Source organism: Bos mutus, chromosome X (genome assembly GCF_027580195.1).
Source record: "Bos mutus isolate GX-2022 chromosome X, NWIPB_WYAK_1.1, whole genome shotgun sequence".
In the NCBI taxonomy this organism is placed as follows: domain Eukaryota; kingdom Metazoa; phylum Chordata; class Mammalia; order Artiodactyla; family Bovidae; genus Bos; species Bos mutus.
Window position 1 is genome coordinate 20,526,529 of NC_091646.1, and position 18,813 is coordinate 20,545,341.

The 18,813-nt window shown below is 39.8% G+C and overlaps 1 protein-coding gene across 1 annotated transcript; it reads right to left on the reverse strand.

Annotated features, from left to right (window-relative positions):
- Positions 1–251: 251 nt before the first annotated feature.
- Positions 252–17,614, reverse strand: HTATSF1 (HIV-1 Tat specific factor 1). The gene is made up of 10 exons (XM_070365556.1): positions 17,191–17,614; positions 16,751–16,991; positions 14,957–15,137; positions 14,251–14,298; positions 13,616–13,770; positions 11,079–11,242; positions 9,813–9,912; positions 3,864–3,953; positions 2,962–3,099; positions 252–2,434 (listed from the first exon to the last, which is right to left on the reverse strand). The coding sequence occupies exons 2-10, from the start codon at positions 16,934–16,936 to the stop codon at positions 1,175–1,177; spliced, it is 2,322 nt and encodes a 773-aa protein (XP_070221657.1). The 5' UTR covers positions 16,937–16,991; positions 17,191–17,614; the 3' UTR covers positions 252–1,174.
- Positions 17,615–18,813: the final 1,199 nt, after the last annotated feature.

Here is an 18,813-nt window from a genome sequence, read left to right on the forward strand (position 1 = left end):
TTTAACTTTCTTCACCTCTTTCACTGATTTGTCCCTGGTGAAGAGCCTGAAGATTTTTAACAGAACCCAGACATGAACTAAAAAATTCTCAGAAAGTTGGCTTGAAGTACAAGTCTTTTCTGTCTGAAGAGGGTAATGATTACACTGACAGACGGCATAATGAAAATGCACCAATGCAGTTTATTTTAATTCTAATTTATGAGAATAACTTCTTAAGTGCAACATCAGAAGTCAATTCATCAATACTGAATTTGGAAAGCGCAATCAAGAAAAGAGCCACATTTTTTTTATTGGAACTACACATTTCCATAGTACTGGGTACCACGATTCTAGAACAAAATCAAAAACAAAAATCTGAAATAAGCATGACAAAAGTTCTTAACTCCAGGAGATCCACATGAACTGCCCCAAACTGGATACAGAAGGTTGTGTAGTGTACGCACAGATTTTTCTGGGGAAAGGTCCTGTAACTTGAATGAACTTCTAGAGGTGTCCAAACAGTAAATGGTAGAATTCTAATCTCCTCCATATTTTCAATAATGGAAGCTGTGGACTTTGGAAGTTCACCTTTGCACATTTAAGAGTGAATTTTCATGGGAAGAGGGTAGAAAAAAGTAACTTGTGAGGACTGGGGAGCAAAAAACTCTGAAGAGTTCTTTACCTCATAAGTTTTAGTAACATGTTCTGGTTTAGAGAGGGGAAATGGGGATATCAGTGGTAACATCATAAAGTGGAAGCAAAGAGACACCTACAGGGATTTTTCAAGTCCTTAAAAAAAAAAAAACAAACGTTAGTATGAATAAAGCAACAGCAAGAATTAAAAATGCAATTTAACTCAAGTACAATTTTCCGTTCCTGCATATCAACAACTTTCTTTATTTCTGAATGTCACAAACTTCAATCAGAATACTTTAAAAAATATTATTTTGCATGCACTTAAGAAATCTGACAAAGGACAAGGAGCAAGTTAACTTGCATTATGCTATGGAGTTTGAACTGAACAGCCAAAGAACACATATTTAAAATAATTAGATACAGGTAACCATGAACACTTCACTGCATTAATCAGATGGCATCCTACCTCTATGCACACGTTCATGTAGCACTACGAGTAATTACCTTGCAGCAGAGGCAAAATGGAGATGGAATCTCCCTAAAAAGCAAGTTTAAGGGATTAAATAGTGTCGTCATCATCATCATCACTGCTGAGAACAAAGCTGCTGCCTGTGGACAAGGGCCCTTCTTCCTTAACATTCCCTAAACCACCCACAGTCCCTCTCTCATCAGAATCTTCAAACAATTTGTCGCTGGAATCATCATCAAACAACTTCTCGTTGGAATCATCATCTTCAAACACCTTTTCATCTATGTCTTCATCTTCCTTTACATCTCCATCTTCCTCATCTTCTTTTCCATCTGAATCTTCAAATACCTTTTCATCTGCATCATCTTCTTCGTCCTTTTCATCAGCATCTTCAAGTTCCTTTTCTTCTGCATCTTCTTCGTCCTCTTTCTCATCTGATTCATCATCAAATACCTTTTCATATGCATCTTCCTCTTCTTCCTTTTCATCTGACTCTTCGTCAAACTCTTTCTCAGAGCCTTCTTCATCAAACACTTTTTCAGAGCTGTCATCTTCGAATTCTGATTTTTCAGATTCATTTTCGTCTAACTCTTTTTCCGGAATGTTTTCATTAAATTCCTTGTCAGAGGCATCTTCTTCAAAACCTTTCTCAAGGCCATTTTCTTCTAACTCTTTTTCAGAGCCATCGTCAAACTGCTTTTCTGAGCAGTCTTCAGACTCTTGTTCTGAGTCGTCATCTTCAGAAGCCACCTTTTGGGGGCTGGCCTCCCCCTCAGACTCCTTGCCGGGGCCGCCTTCTTCAGACTCCTTCTCACGGCCGTTCTTGTCAGGATCCGTTTTGAGTTTCTTCTTTTTGGATTCTCTTTCAGGGACAGTCTCTTCTGACTCTTTGTTAGGATTACCCTCTTCACGCTCTTTCTCAGGGCCGCCTTCTCCAGACTCTCTCTCCGGGAAGTCTTCTTCACGCTCTCTTTTGGGACAGCCTTCCTTAGACTCTCTTTCAAGGCAGCTCTCTTCAGATTCTTCTTGGGGACCTTCAGCTTCTTTTTCAGGGCCACTTTCTTTAGCATCTTTTTCAGAAGCAGCTTCTTCAACTTCTCCCCCATCTTCCATTTTTTCAAACTTCTTTTCATCTATAGGTTCTTCAAATGCCATTTCAGTTGCGGCTGCTTGAACATTTGCTTGAGATGTGCCAGGGTGCTCAGAAAAATGCCTAACTCTAGAAGGCCCTGCCCTTTCTGGAGCACGGATGGAATTTGAACGCTGCAGGCCTCTGTTGGCCTCAGGAGCGTTGAGGAAAGCCTCCCATCCTCTCAGCCTTTCCTCCCTTTCTCTTGTGGTCTCCTCCACCTGTGTACACATGGAAACCGCTGTTAAAAGATGTTTTAGGCCAAAAGAAGTAACAACGTCTTGGAACATTTCTAACATTGCTCACAGTACTCTGATTTTATAAGGTATCACTTCTGGGAAATGAAAGCAACTCCCTATCTTCACTTTCCAAACTTTACACCTTAGTTTACTAGTGCTGACCATAAGATCGTTTAAATAAATGCCCAGTGCCATGGCACTGTAGAAATGTCTCCTCAATTAAAAAGTTAATCACTGAACTGTCTGTACTTTATAAGACAGAAAAGAAGAGAAACACTTTAGCTTAATGCCTTCTTTCCCATTGCTGTTCTGAGCAAGTGCAACACTTCAGACTTATAAACTGAAAGAATGAAACATTTTTCTTTCTATACTCTCAATGTAAAGGATTATTTAAAAGTACAGTTACATTAAACAGATTACACATAACTGAAAACTTACATGAAAAACTGCTAGATCAGTATCTGTTGGAATGAAATAATTCACGTGCCCTTGACAGTTGCAGAACTCACCTGATAATCCGTAGTTCCATCCCACGCTTGGGCAGTGATTTGACGCCCACCAAACCACCTTCCATTGAGGGTTTGAATACAATAATCAGCTTCCTCTGGATCCCTAAAGGACACAGAGGCCACACCATCGGGGTGTCTCTAAAAAATACAAGGAAGATAAAAGAAGGAATGAATGAGAAAACTGAAAGAGAAATATACACATGTGGCAAGGTAGGGCAGTAGTATTCTTTCTGATGATTTAAGCTAAAGATTTTATGTATGAAGTCTTTCTTTCCATTTACTCCAGCCAGTGACACGCAGCTAGCTACTTCTTCAGCCTAATTTTATCAAGCAAAAACCAAGCATGATATACTTGGAAATGTTCCTGCTCATTACAGTGTCAAAGGAGACGCAGAATAGCATGGTTGTTAAGAATGTGGACTCTGAAGCTGAACGGCCTTGGGATTAAATCCTGGCTCTGCCATTTACCAGCGAAATGACCTTGGGCAAGGTGCTCAATCTCTAAACTCCCTCATCTGTAAAATGGGTAAATAAATAAAAATAAGTAAAATAGCATGTACCTATCTCAGAGGATTGGGAGGATTAAAGGAGAGAATATATAAAGTAACTGTAGTTTGCAATCAATAAATGTTGACTCTTTTACACTTTCACCTGGCCATACACTCACTCAAGAGTGATGATAAAGGAAAATAACCAAGGCATAAGCAAGTCTATCGAAGGCTTGGCTTGTAATCCATGTTCATCTAATTACGCTAATGCTGCGAACAGACCACCACCACTAGAGAGCAGAGCTACTACGTAAAAACATTAATGTAAAAAACTTGGAGGCATACTGACATTTGGTAATAACTTACTAAAATGGAAAAAAATTGCTTTAGGAATCATTTGTTCAAGCCACTTACATCAAAGAGAAGGAGCTTCCTAATTTGTCCAAACTTTGAACACTCTACTCGAAGGTCTTCTCTGATTTCATTCAACACCAGTGGATCGTCCTACAAAAACACACTCAATTAAAAGGGGTTTTCCCCTTTATAAATCCTGAGAATGAAATTTATTGCTTTGACAAACCAACAAACAAAAGTTTTGCTTAAGGTTATTAGCTATGTTTGCCTGCAGTCTACAAAATTAAAAAGAGTCAAAGTCTAAAGAAGTTAAGACGATCACATCTGCTGCTACTACTACTGGTCTGCCTGGCTTTGAGATGGGGGAATGGACAAGTATGGTAGGCAGCAATGGGAACGTGCAGTGGCAAAGGAGAGGGAAGGAACATGTCAGTGAAAATCCCAAATAATAGCAGCTGTAGCAGGTGAAGTCCTGTGGCACATATTAAGTCAGAGACTAATAATTCTTATGTTCTGCATCAGCATCACAATGACTGTGAAGATGAAAAACCTTTGCTTTGTGCTCTGCATAGATTCCTATTTACCAAAATGTTGCAAGGGGGAGACATATATCCTTTTCATTGACTGAAGTGAAGTGAAAGTTGCTCAGTCGTGTCCGACTCTTTGCGACCCCATGGACTATATGGGAATCTCCAGGCCAGAATACTGGAGAGGGTAGCCTTTCCCTTCTCCAGGGGATCTTCCCAACCCAGGGATTGAACTGGGATCTCCTGCATTGCAGGCAGATTCTTTACCAACTGAGCGATGAGGGAAGCCCTTCATTGACTGTGTCCTACAATGATTCTTTGTGCTTCTGAGATTCTATTTTAACTCATAGGGTAAACCTCCCTTATAAGGATTCCTGTTCATCTTGCCTCCTACTACACTGCAATTGAAACACACAAATAAGGAGCTGCTGTTAACCACACAATAAAAACACACACTTAACTAATGCTTTCTTGCAACTATGAGTCTATTAAGAATACTCAAACACTGCTGCTTCTAGTGGTCTTGAGTCCCCCTCCCCCAACAACAAAAGGATTTAAAATTTCTTGTGGGAATTAAATTTTCTTCAAGTTCCAAAGCATGAAAAAGGTTCATAAAAAGTTATATTATCAACTTGAATTTCAACTACATAAAAACATATACAAGGGTATCCTATCTACTAATTTCTATTGAAGCAGACCTAAACACTTTTTAGGAAACATCTGAATCCTCACCAACTAAAGAGAACAGCAAAAAATGACAAGTAGCTTCTCCTTCCTAAAGTTTGTCAAAAGGCAAAAATATACAACTGGTAGGCAGTTACTGAAGTCAAATTTAAAATTAAAACTGTAAAAATCCTATAAATCTGAGGCTTCTAAAACTATAGCTTGCGGGACTCTGGATTTCTCCCACTTATAAAATCTAACTTTGGAGAATATACCAATTTGTTTTATATAAAATTCTCAAACCTGAGAGGAATGGGGGAATGGAGCATAAACTCTATACTCATTTGGTAAAGCCATGGGGTGGCTTCTAGGGATGTGTGTGTGGCGGGTAGCTCTTACCAGATTGGGTGCTTTCTGCAAGCAGGAATCTCCCTTGACTGAATTTGAAATACCTCACAGAAAACAGCAGCGTCTTTTCACACAATGAACAGTCGATTAAAACTTTTTCAGTTTGATAAACTGTTCCTAGTAACTCTATTTTCTTTACCAAAGGAAATCAGGATTATATTAAAAACAAAAACTGTTTCAAAATATTTGACGAATTTAAGCATGATTCCACAGTTTTACTGTGGAAGGGAGGGGTGCATTACTGTCTTTATTTCTTTTTTAAAAACTTTTTTATTTTTATTTTTGGCTGTGTCAGGTCTTCGTTGCAGCATGCAGGCTTAGTTGCCTGGCGGCATGTGGGATTTCAGTTCCCCAACCAGGGACTGAACCAGTGTCCCTCGCATTGGAAGGCGACTGTCAACCACTGAAACGCCAGGCAAGTCCCTGTCTTTCTTTCTTTATCAAAGCCTCAGTGTCCTTCCCAAAAGAACATCAAATTTCAGCCAAATACTTCCCAGACTTCTGTTTTCATTTTTACCAGCTTGAAAAACAAATGTGTCTCTACTGCTATAGTATCATGAGACTTAAAGATAATAACCCCTTCCCCTGGTTAAGTGTCTTTTTAACTTAGCTAAGCATGAAAATTTTCCAAAGACAGCTCTTTGCAAGCAACAGACCTGAGACTAAACTCAGACTGTTAAGCTGAAACCTTCCGCATTTGACACTCATCATTTTTTTCCAGGGTGGTGCTTTGTTTTCCCAGGAATAAACCGTATTTCTCATTCCTTTCCAATCTAAACCCATTCAAGACAGTAGCCAATAACCCCATGTGGCTACTGAGCCCTTGAAACGTGGCTTGTCCAAACTGATGTGCGCTGCAGGTGTGAGGTAAATACCAGATTTTGAAAATTTAGTACCAAAGGGGGGGGAAAAAAGAAACAGCTTATTAACGTTTTTATGGTATATGCTACAATTATAATACTTGGATATATTGGGTTAAATAAAATTCATTATTAAAATTTACTTCCCCTGTTTCATGTTGTATTTATACTGTGGCTGCTAGAAAAATTTAAGTTACACACGTGGCTCAGATTAGACCTCTATTGAACAGCCCTGGTATACACAATGAGAAAACCACCTCTGCATCTGAGTTTTGGTTTTCCATCTCTTAGTATTCAAATTTGCCAGGCATGATTTTTTTAAATAAGGCTTTGAATTAAACACTGAAAACCCCCTAAAGTTACATTTAAAATACTAGCCTTCACTGTTCTCCCTGATACCAAAAAGTATTTCTAGGTATTTTGCTTCTAACTCTAATCAACTGTTTGGAATAAAGACATACAGGCATACCTTGGAGATACTGCAGGTTCAGTTCCAGACCAGCACAATAAAGCAAATATTGCAATAAGGCAAGTCACATGAACTTTTTTGGTTTTCCAGTTACGTTACACTATACTGTAGTCTATTAAGTGTACAAAAGCATCATATCTAAAAAAGATATGCCTTCATTAAAAAAACACTGCTAGAAAATGCTAACCATCACCTGAACCTCCAGCAAGTCATCATAGTAACAAAGATTACTGATCACAAATCACCATAACAAATATAGTAATAATGAAAAAGTATGAACTACTGTGACAATTACCAAAATGTGACAGAGAGAAAGAGAATGAGCAAATGCTACTGGCAAGATGGTGCTAACAGGCTTGCTCCACAAAGGGTTGCCACAAAAACTTCGTTTGTTTTTTAAAAAAAGGTTCAACCCCTGGTCAGAGATCTAAGATCCCACAAGCTACATGGTATGGCCAAAAAGGAAAAATAATAATAATAAAATAAATAAACTGAAATAATTACATGTGGCTATAGTCTACCATTCTGGACAATCTACTCCAGTGGACAGACCTATACTGATACACTTTTACATTCAGGCCTACAAAACACTGAGCCAAAAAAACAAAAACTGCTGACAGGCTCTCATCAAGCTCGGCAGACCACACAAGCCCAGGTAGATGGGCAGACAAAGACAGCACCAAGGGTTTCTCTGCCCAAGAACTCTGAACCCCATCACTGCCCTCCCCAGCCTCTGTGGCACAGCTGTCTGAAAACTTTCCTTCATTTGCAAAGATGCTAAAGAGAAAATATTGTATTCATTGAGTGAATGAAAATACTCTGCCTTGTGAATAAAAGGGGTTTCATTCATTTTTTCATTTTTTCAGATAAATATTGAGGGCCTTCTGTGTGCTAAGCACTGGGAATGTAACAGCACAGCAGGTAGACAGAGCCCTGACTCTCATGGAGCTCATATTCTAACAGATAAGATCCAATAATTTCAGATAATAAATGCTATGAATAAAATAAAACCGGCTAATATAAAGGCTCTATAATTCCAAAGTTTATACTAAACCAATAAAGATTTTCTTTTTTAAACAATCAAGAACTTACAAGCATAAAATTTCTATCCTTTAAAACGTCCACTGGAGGGAATTTGTAGGAGTCAAGGAAGAATAAATGTGGCTTTTGGGAGGAAAGACTATTTGTTAAGCTAGGAAAAATTAAGTCTGCCCAGGGTGATAGCTAGACTTAAGTGTTAGACTTAAGTGTCTCAATGAGCAAGGCAGGAGGCAGAAACAGGTTAAAGGTAATTACTCAACAGACTTCAACTTGCAAAGAGCCCAGATACTTAATAAATTAAATATACATTTATGTTCATGTTCAAGTGTTAGGAGTATAGAATGTTGTGAATCTAAGGTCTCCAGTCACAGAAATTAAAAGGTCACCGAACTAAAAAAAAAACAATTATCTGCCAAGGAAATAAAATGTAGATGAATCACAGGGAATTCTGGAGTTGTACCAAGTAGACTAGATACCATGATCCATCTATACATGCCTTTCAAAGCCCCAGCTGGGAGGGACAGCATTTCAAAAAGCATTTAGTGTGCATGTGAACATGTGTGGGGTTCTTTTGGCCATCCTTGCAGCTTGAGGGGTCTTAGCTCCCTGACCAGGGACTGAACTTGGGGCCCCCAGCAGTAGAAGCGCAGAGTCCTAACCACTGGACCGCAAGGAAAGTCCCTATGTGCATTTAAAAAAAACAAAAAAAACATAGTTCATTATCACTGCAAGTCTAAACTGGCTCTGTCATATTTCAAGATTCTTCAGGATTAGAGCCAGAAGAGACACCACACAGTACTAATAGACCACATGTATCTTCTCGATTACCTCAAAAGATACAGGCTCCATAGATGCACAGTAAACCCTATCACCTCACTATTTGCAGAGATGGAGTTTCACAGACCATCCTGGAGCTCTCTTAAAGGGGGCTAAAATGATATCGCCACTCTGACTCTATTTCGGTGCACAAAAGGATCAAGAGTCAGCTTTGGTAGGAACGAGAACATATGCAAACTGTCTGGAATTTTACATTACGAACATTGTTTTCTTATGTGTAACTTGTTACCACTAATTTCAGAATCCAGGCAGAGAATAAAGAATTTTTCTTCCATGAATGATCCCATGAGTCTAGGCCAAAACACACAGATAAGAACAAGATGCAGAATGTAACACAAGGTATCCTGATGGCAACTAATATTCCTTAAACCTCTCTAGTAGCTCTTCTTCCTTTATTCACTTTTATTTGCTGTTTCTAGAATCGTCCATGGACATCAAGTATTACAAAGTCCTCGTAATAGCCATTAAAGGGTTTTGTAAAAATTAGATTCTGAAAAACCACCTCCACTACTCAAATGTCAGGGACTGTATTTCACTTGGAGAAGGAAATGGCGACCCACTCCAGTACTTGCCTGGAGAATTCCGTGGACAGAGGAGCCTAGTGGGCTGCTGTCCATGGGGTCGCACACAGTCGAACACGACTGAAGCAACTTAGCATGCATGCATGCATTAGGGAAGGAAATGGCAACCCACTCCAGTATTCTTGCCTGGAGAATCCCAGACAAAGGAGCCTGTGGGCTGCCGTCTATGGGGTCGCACAGAGTCAGCAGCTGCCATTAGCAGCAGCAGCAGTTCACTAACCTAAAGTTTTTTAAGTATCAAACTTTTAGCACCAAAGTGAGGTTTTCATTTCCAATTGTGAAACTGGTCCTCCCCACCAAAGTAAGCCTATATTGCTGAACTGTACTTAACATCCACAAGTGACTCACAGAAATCTTTTCAAGACTGTACTTTTAATATAGCAGCTGCCATTTGGGGCCACAGTATGGGTATTAGCCTGGTTTACTTGGGATATGACTAAAAGAACACTGGGCTAAACCTGGGAAAATCTGAAACCTTCAACTGATTCTTGGTTCTATTTTCCAACCATGACAACTCATGAACATGCAGGATATGACATGAGAAAGATGCACTGAGGCAAGCTTTGGGTTCTCTTGAAAGAAAGAATATCTGTGTTTCTAACCCTAAGAATACTTCTTCCTACCTCAAAATCCATTGGATGAAACATGTTTTTGATGATGACAACTCGCTCATGGCGCATTCGGGATGGGCCAGCCCGTCTCTCAGGTCTCCAATCCAACTGCCTAATGCGAGAAAGTAGGAACAGGAAGTTGTGAATTTCATTTCAGACTTGTTGGAGACAGAAAAAAACAAGCTATAAATATAATCCTTTACTGAATGCTTAATAATGACAATTATTTGATTTCAAAACAACAATGTGTATTTTAGTCACAGTTACTGCACAGCTTTCTGAAATAAAAACAACCGGCAGTTAAAGATGGACCCAGTGTCTGAAATGCCCAGAGTAAGTATATTTTTCAGAACTGCTGTCTGGTTACAAACATTCCAATGAGACTCCTGGAAAATTGGTAATTATTTAGTATCTATGACTATCTAGGAAGAGACACTTCAAGGCCAAGGAAATGTTCAAATTGTATTAGTTTCCAGGTATTTTATAATTACAAAGAACAAACAACTGCACTGAAATATGTAAAACTACTCTGTTACAATCTTAAATCTTACTGGTTTGTCTATAAAATGCTTAGGTATCTACTTTATTCCTATAAAAACTATTGGCATCACAACTAAATGCTTTTATAACCATTTTACCATTAGTTTAAGCACAGTGTTAGAAGCTTTATTAGAATTCAACCTGATCTAAGTGCTCATCATTTTGGCCCATTTCTTAAAAACAGCATATTTCAAAAAAACATTAAATCAATAGAAACTTGATGACATGTATGTATTATATACAACCACATAATACATGAAAAATGATAAAGCTTATAATTTCTAACTCCTACTAACTAGTATGAATGTAAAAGTTTAGCTCCTGGTACGCTGATTCCATCCACATTAAAAATGAACTAATGGCTCTCATATATAAACCTAAACCATCTTATCTAATTTGATATTCAACATTTTATGTAGAGATAGCTTTAGTTTATTTAAGTTCCTATTGTATTAAAAATGAACACCCCAGAAAATGAAAAACACCATCACTGCCAAACATCCTATTACACAGATTATTGAAGGTTTCTGAGGATCTAATAAAAGTTTAAAAAATTTTTGTTTCATATTGGCATATAGTTGATTTATAATGTGTTATTTTCAGGCGTATAGTAAATGAAATTTTTTAAAAATAATCTGTAGGCATATTTGATGGAGCAAAACTATGCAATTATTACCAAAAACATACTCTAGAATATTTATACAAAATCTTTCAAAACAGAAAAAAAAAACCACCAACTTTTGTTGCATAGACAGCTTTTTCTTGTAGTCTTTGCACTTCTTCTTCTTCTTTGAGGCGTCATATTCTCCCTTCAACTGAAATTTTGCCACCTCCACATGTAATTTGTAGCCTCTAATTTCATCTTCATCCAAAAGTTTTAATGCCAGATCCACAGATTCTCTCTTTGTAAAGCGAAAACAAGTTACAATCAGTAAGTTACACACTGAAATGAAACTTTGGGAGTGTTTTAGATGAATGATGACTATACATAAAATAAAAATTTAAATGTAACTACCTACATGGGAATAAAGAACTCCAGAATGCCTATCAGGAAACTTGTATTTAAGTCACAACTGTCCCCAACCGGTTATATGAAGCTAGGCAAGTTATTCAAGCTCCCTGAGCCCCAATTTCTTCATCTATAAAATGGGAATGGAAATGCCTTCTTTGCAGAGTTCTTGACAAAATTAAAGTTATACCATTACTGGAATAGCAGTTTTGCCTTTTGGAGTCTCGATTTCTCATCTGTACAATGAGGCAAATGGGTGATTTCTAAAGTGCGTTCCAGTTTTAAAATTCGAAGTTTCCTACTTAAAAGACTAGATGACTCAAGAAACTGGGAATAGTTTGGTCAGCCTTTTAATTTGTTTTGTTCATCAATTAAAATGTAGGTCTGTGATATACTAGGAAGATGATTATCTGACAGCTTGAACATTACACACGTGTGTGGATTCTGGGTCCGATACAAAGGGGGCAGTTGTCAGCTCTGCACTGATTCAAAGATCTAAGGAAAACTCAAAAGGACACTGAATTCAGCCACACAATCGAATATGGATCCTGGAACAATTAACTATGTTATTCTGGAACTCAATTCACTGGTTTGGTAATCTTGTAATTTAATGGCTCATAAATTTTATATATAAAGTTTATCAAAACCCTATGTTTCCCTTTAAAAATTTTAAAACCCAATGAAACCCCCTAAGAGACTCTTCACAGATTTTTAGTAAACCCTGAAGAACTTATTAAGTGTTCAAGCTCCTTACATTTGAAAATTACATAAGTATCTTCCTATAATGGTCATAGTCTTGTATGATCCCCATTATGTTCAAGAACGAGGTCAAAAACCTATCTTTCCCAAAGCTGTCGGCTTACTCTTAGTCCCCTCTGATTTCACTGAAATGCTGTATACTCGCAACACACTCGTGACATTGGTACTGTTGTTTTAACACTTTGATTTCACTTTGTATTTATTTTCAGGTTCCATGACATATGTAATATGCCATCATTGTGCCCATTTCTTTTGTACCCTGCAATAATGCATAGTAACACATGCTCTGAACGTGATAGGTGTTCCAAAAAGAATGGCTTCCTTGACACTGAGCTTTCCCCTGTGCAATTTACGGCACCATGAATACATAAAGTTCTGCAAATGTCTGTTAATACCACTCTCTCTTCTCTCTCATTCAAAATATATTTCAAAGCACTAAGCCTAAGTTATCACTTCCTTTATGGTTTAATTCAGGGGTCAGAAAACTTCTTTTGTAAAGGGCTGGTGAGTAAATATTTTAGGCTATGTGGGCCATGTGGTCTGTGTCGCAACTACTCAACTTTGCTGTTGCACTGTGAAAAGAGGTACAGACAAATGCATTAACGAAACAATGTGGGAATATTACAGTAAAACTTCATTCACAAAGACAGGCAGTGGGCAGAAGTTTGCCAAACCCTGGTCTAACTCATTCCAATGGGGGAATAAAATGTTACAGACTTTCTTTTCTTTGTGGCTTTTTGAATGTGTTCTGCGTTGATTACATTCATACACTCCTATGGTTTTTCCTGTGGTCATGTATGGATGTGAGAGTTGGACTGTGAAGAAGAATTGATGCTTTTGAACTGTGGTGTTGGAGAAGACTCTTGAGAGTCCCGTGGACTGCAAGGAGATCCAGCCAGTCCATTCTAAAGGAGATCAGCCCTGGGATTTCTTTGGAAGGAATGATGCTAAAGCTGAAACTCCAGTACTTTGGCCACCTCATGTGAGGAGTTGACTCATTGGAAAAGACCCTGATGCTGGGAGGGATTGGGGGCCAGAGGAGAAGGGGACAACAGAGGATGAGATGGCTGGATGGCATCACTGACTCGATGGACATGAGTCTGAGTGAACTCCGGGAGTTGGTGATGGACAGGGAGGCCTGGCGTGCTGCGATTCATGGGGTCGCAAAGAGTCGGACACGACTGAGCGACTGATCTGATCTGAAAGAGATCTTTGCAGTAAAATTAAGACAAAAGAAGCACGTCTGTCCTATGACTAACATAATACCTTGACTTGGTAACATAGTTTCTTACAAGAGGAAGTGAATAACTTTACAACATAGTTTTTTACAAGAGCAAGTAAATAACTTTATCAGTGTGATACACAAAGGCACAATCAGAAACAAAGTTTTCTTCCCATCCTGTTTTGAATAGCCCTTACCCTTGGTTACCAACTATACAAAATTATAGCCCTGGTTCCTGAGCTGAAAAATGGAGATAGAAGAAACTTACATGACCACATAACTAACCTTCAAATAACAGCAAAGTCCATCTCCTTTAAGATTTCCTTGATTATCTTTGTAAAGCTTGACCTTAAATTCTTCTGTTTGAGGATCTCTCATAATAATGCCAAACTTCGACATAAGCTGTATAAATTCATCCACTGTAATGTCTGGAGGCAAACCTGTGATGTTAAGGGAAAAAAATTATAATGGCATCTATAACAAACGTGAGGGTTACTTAAGTTTCTACTAATTCAAAATCTGTAACTTGGATGAGTGATGAGTGCATCAAAATTTTGGTTTTCTAAAAGTGTGTAAAAATCTCACATCTATAGACTTTAAGAAATTTCATGTTTTAATGTATTCAAATATACATTAAAATCATGCTTTGATTAGGTCTTGTATCAATGACTCTGAAGGGGCAAACTGCTGAGTTATTACCTAAAACTGTCAGAAAGGATGGCGTGCAAAGTTATATACACGTACTTTTTCTTAAGTTTTATATAAAAACATATTCCTCACTAAATGTACATGGCTCAACAAATAAATGACACAATGGTAAAAAATAGAATTCAGAGAAATGGAAATCTAAAAATAACTTTGTGGAAAAACCTCAAAATCAAATATTTTCTATTCTAAATGTGGTTAAAAGGTATACATACCAGACACATAAACATTTGTATTTCTGCCTTCTTCAACATGAAACCATCCTAAAAATAAAAATCGAGTAAAAATCAAGTAAAAACACATGCAAGAAAAGGTAAGAGTCCCATTATGAAATCCTGACAGTGCGGCAGTTTCTCGAAACTTCCAGGAACTTTTTCTTACCCTTAGAATAAGACAGACTAAATCAAATCACTGGCTAGTTTTCAAAGTATTTGGATCTTTGGACAAGTAATTCACTTCAGAGCCCTGTCTGAAAAAAGATGGCTAGCTTATCTTGGTTCCTTATGAATCTGATACTACCTTAAAAAAAAAACCTTACCCTTGCTCTGACTTTAAGCCTTGGCATAGGTTGCTTCTGACTCCAATCTACTGTGCCACCAGAAGCAAAATTGACTTCTTTAATTTAATTGGAAGTACCAAAAAAAAAACAAACCCCAAACCAACCATTTAAACAGAACTTTAAATAATCTCCTAATAAGAATTCTGTTTTGCAAAGGAAGAAACTGAGAACTGAACTGAATTGAAACAATCTGCTTGATGCCTACACGTTAGTGGGAGAGCCAACACATGAACCCAAATAATAATTAAAAATACGCATCTTATGATTCTGTCAAAGTTCTAATTCTTCAAAAAGTAAATACATATACACATACTCATACTTTTAACTTTTATACTCATGTTTTGCAAGCTAAATCTACTTGCCTGATTCAGCCTTTCTCTTTTCTCCCTTCTTTTTCAGATCACTGGGTTCGGGGGGTTGTCTTTGCGGAGGTTCTTCTGCAGTCCTAGCACTGACATCTTGGACACTTGCAGTAGAACTAGACGCACCATCATCAGAAAAGCCGTAATTGGCCTGATATGTAGCAATGAAATCTTCAGTGATCTAAATAAGAAGTTCAGTGCACACACACACAGAAATTAAAAAATGATTTCCTACTGTGAAAAGTTTACACTGTGTCAAATAACAGTATATTCAATTATACAATGTCACATTTGAGTGTTTCTGTGGATAACAGTAACTAAAGCATATATGACAAATAGTCACCTACATAGAAAACTGTGCAAAAGAGAATAAAAAAATTAAGACATGGGTACTTGGATTATCAACACAAAAGTCTGAGATACTATTAAAGGCATTTTAAGTGCCGTTGGCACCTTTCCTAGTTGTTTCATTTGTAAATTACTATCTCTGTAGTCTACTTGACTAAGACTACAGATATACATAGCAAAGGAAGTACCAGATAACAATAAACAGAATAAAAACCAACAGTCAACTAATAATCTAACAACAGAATCAAATTTTCTTTTACTATACACATGAACGTAAGTATACATACTCAAATCACATTATCATTTAATGTCAAAACAAATCAAGAACAAATCCAACTCACATCCATCCTCCTGGCTCTTAGAGAAAAAAGCACAATTGCACAATGAAACAAACGTAGTTGTATCTTCATACCAGTCAATGTGAGGCACACATAGGAATGAGGAAAATTTAAAACTTGGAAGTTTGAAGTGGTATGGGTTCCATAACATAAAAAGATAGAGCCAAAAATTACTATACTATCTGATGACTGGTGAAGTACTCAGAAGGCTGAAGAAACCAAATCTGCACTCTAGCTGGCACCACCAGTACCCAAGTGAAATGTTAAGTTTAACAATTCAGAGGGATTGGAACATACACACAAATAAAAAATGGGAAAGAAAATAGTTTAAATAAATAATTAAAAAATAACACTCAAATTACACAATGCAGACATGGTTTGCATCACTGGCTTGCAAATCTATCAGTGTGGGATAAGTATCCTTGTTTTCCACCTGTACCACGAGACTTTGATTAACAGGGTACTCTGACCAAAAAGTTTACAGAACCGAGTTTAACATCAGTCATTTTACTTCCAAGCTGAAACAGAATGCTTAAAAATTTACAAGTACTCTAAATAAATACGCACAGATCTTTTCCATCCAAGTTCTGTGCTCCTCCTGTCATATTCCTGTAGTGATATGGTTCAAATATACCTGTCTAGGACCAACTTTAGTAGGGAAGAAAAAAAAGACGCAACGTTCAATCAGTAAAATTTTACCAATTTATCAATTTTTTTCAACTCAAGAAGTTGCATTTTGCACCTAGCACATCAGTTAACCACCTGAATTCCTAGAATAAGATTGAGACTACCTGAGATTAACATCGACTGAATTTGCTCTTGATGTTTTTCCTCTTTGCAATAAAAAAGTCACTGACATAAACCAACTGCAACCTCCACAGATAAAATTAATAAGGCATAAAAAGGACTTAAGAATTAAATTACATTGAAGACATCTCTCTAAAGATTTCCGTTCCTTTACACGTCGGTTCTGCCACAGACACAACAAAAAGAAACGTCACTAGCCAGAGGGGCTCTAACCCAGGACCTCAGCAAAGAAAACGTGAAAGGAGCGCCCCGCGAGGCTGGCCAGGTGGGCCCGCTGTGCAGCGGCGCCCGAGTGACTTACCTTGGGGAACCAAGCCTTCTTGTCTAGGTCCCACTCGTACGGGGTGTCAGTCGGCTGCTGCCCGAAAGAATCGGTTTCTCCACCGGGATCTTTCTCGGTGTCGTCGTCCTTGGTGTCTCCGTACAATTCTTGCATTCGCAACTGCTCATCAAACTCGTCGTTCGCATCCAAGTTGTTGCCGCTCATGTTGCCCACTTAGGCTAGAGGCAAGGTCCGGTCGAGCGAAGAGGCCGAGCTGATGCTGGAGGGGAACAGAGAAAAGGAGGTTGGCCACACTCAGCTCGCTTCCCACCGCCCCCCGGCCCGCCTCCCCGCGGCGCCCCAGCAGCCCCCGGGAAGTCAGGGCCACTCGCCGGCCGCACCGCCCCCCGCTCCGCCCGCTGCCCGCCCGCCGCGCGCGCGCGCGTCGCAGGACCTGGCCTCGCCGCGCCACCGCCCACCTGATTCGCCCCTCCGGGGCTCGCCGCCGCGGCCCGATCCGGGTCGAGGCGGGAGCGCGCACGCGCGCCGCCGCCGCCGACCGAGTTTGAGGCAACTACGGCTCCCGCGTCAACGTCTGGAAACCACTTGGAAACCGAGGCCCGCTCAGGATGACGAAGTCGCCATTGTTGGCGCGTCGCGTCGTCGCGGGTCGCACCGGCACGCCCCCAGTGGCGTCAATAGGAGCCGACACGGGCCAGCGGCGTGGGGCCCCGGGGGCGGGGCTCTGGGAGCTGCGCTGCTGCCGAGCGGTGATGCTCAGCAGGGCTGTCCTGGCGCGGGGGCTGGGGGGAGCGCAGGGCCTGCGGCCTCTTGGAAACGTTGGGCTCCGCGGAGTCCGCAGCGGGGCGGTATCCCAAAGGCGTGGGAAGACTCCCACTCGGCCGGCGCCGGAGCAGGCGTCGAGGCGGCCGCCATCTTGGGGGAGTGGACGGGACAGGCGGGACAGGTCGCGCTGCGACAGAAAGATGCGCCTCCTTCTCCCGGAGGCCCCTCCTCCGCGTGGGAAACAAGTCTTTCACTTGTTTCGTGAAGATTTCCCTAGGAAAGCCGGGTTAGCCCGAACTGGTAGTACAGGGTCTGATGTATAGTGCGTGTGTGGTGAGTGAATGAATGAACGAACGAACGAATGGTGAGTGGAAGGAGCAACCTTCTCTCCGAGTCTCTGCTCCGTCCTTTTATCTTTCTGGTGCCTTCTTCAGGCTGGAGATGACTCTGGAAAGGAAAGGCAACAGTTGCCTGTCCCTTGTTCTCCATGTTTCAGACTTGCTCAAGCTGCAAATCTGAAACTGTAACATCCAGTGTACACACCACCTTTACTGCCCCACTAACGTCGTTTTTTGATTTTTTAGGAAAAAAGTGCATGTGATAGAACTTGCATGCATATTTATAATATAGATAACATGAGTTTTATTAGGCGCATATACGTTTTGCTAAATATTTCTTTTAGGATCCAAAAATAGTATACAGCTGTTTTCAGCAACGTGTTATTGGGCTTCCATTTCATTCCTGAATAGGTTCACAGCATAGGTGATAATATACTAAGCAGCCCTTCTGCACGTGACTCTGAGCGCCTGCTGTATCCACAGGCCCTTCTGAGCAGGTGGCCAAAAGTTTATGTTTAGCTCCTGTGTGACCCAGTTGGAGGCCTGTGAGGTGACTTGGTAGGGTAGCCCCGCATTCTAGACTGAGTTTGACTTACTGAGCCAGTAAGCCTCTCCCAGAAAGAGGGATGAGTAGGAAATGTGGCATGGTCAGAGTAGTCTTCTGTGGCCAAGTTCTGTATGGGTGAGAGGAGAAGCTGAGGCAGTGATAGAGAGTCATTGAGTCACCACTATAGTGGAGTTGGGAACTAAATATGCTTGTATCTATGATAGCATTCTGTTTGGCCATTGGGCCCTCCTACTTTTATTTCCTTGTGGATTCCTAGAATTAAACCCCTAGTAACTGAGTTAATCTGGAAGTGTCTCTTTATAACCTGTTCCCACCCCACCCCCGCAAGACTTTTTTGCAAGAAATAGTCCAGGTAACAAGCAAAAGCGGGAAGGGGTGGGTCCTTTGTTATAAAGATAATGGGTACCTCC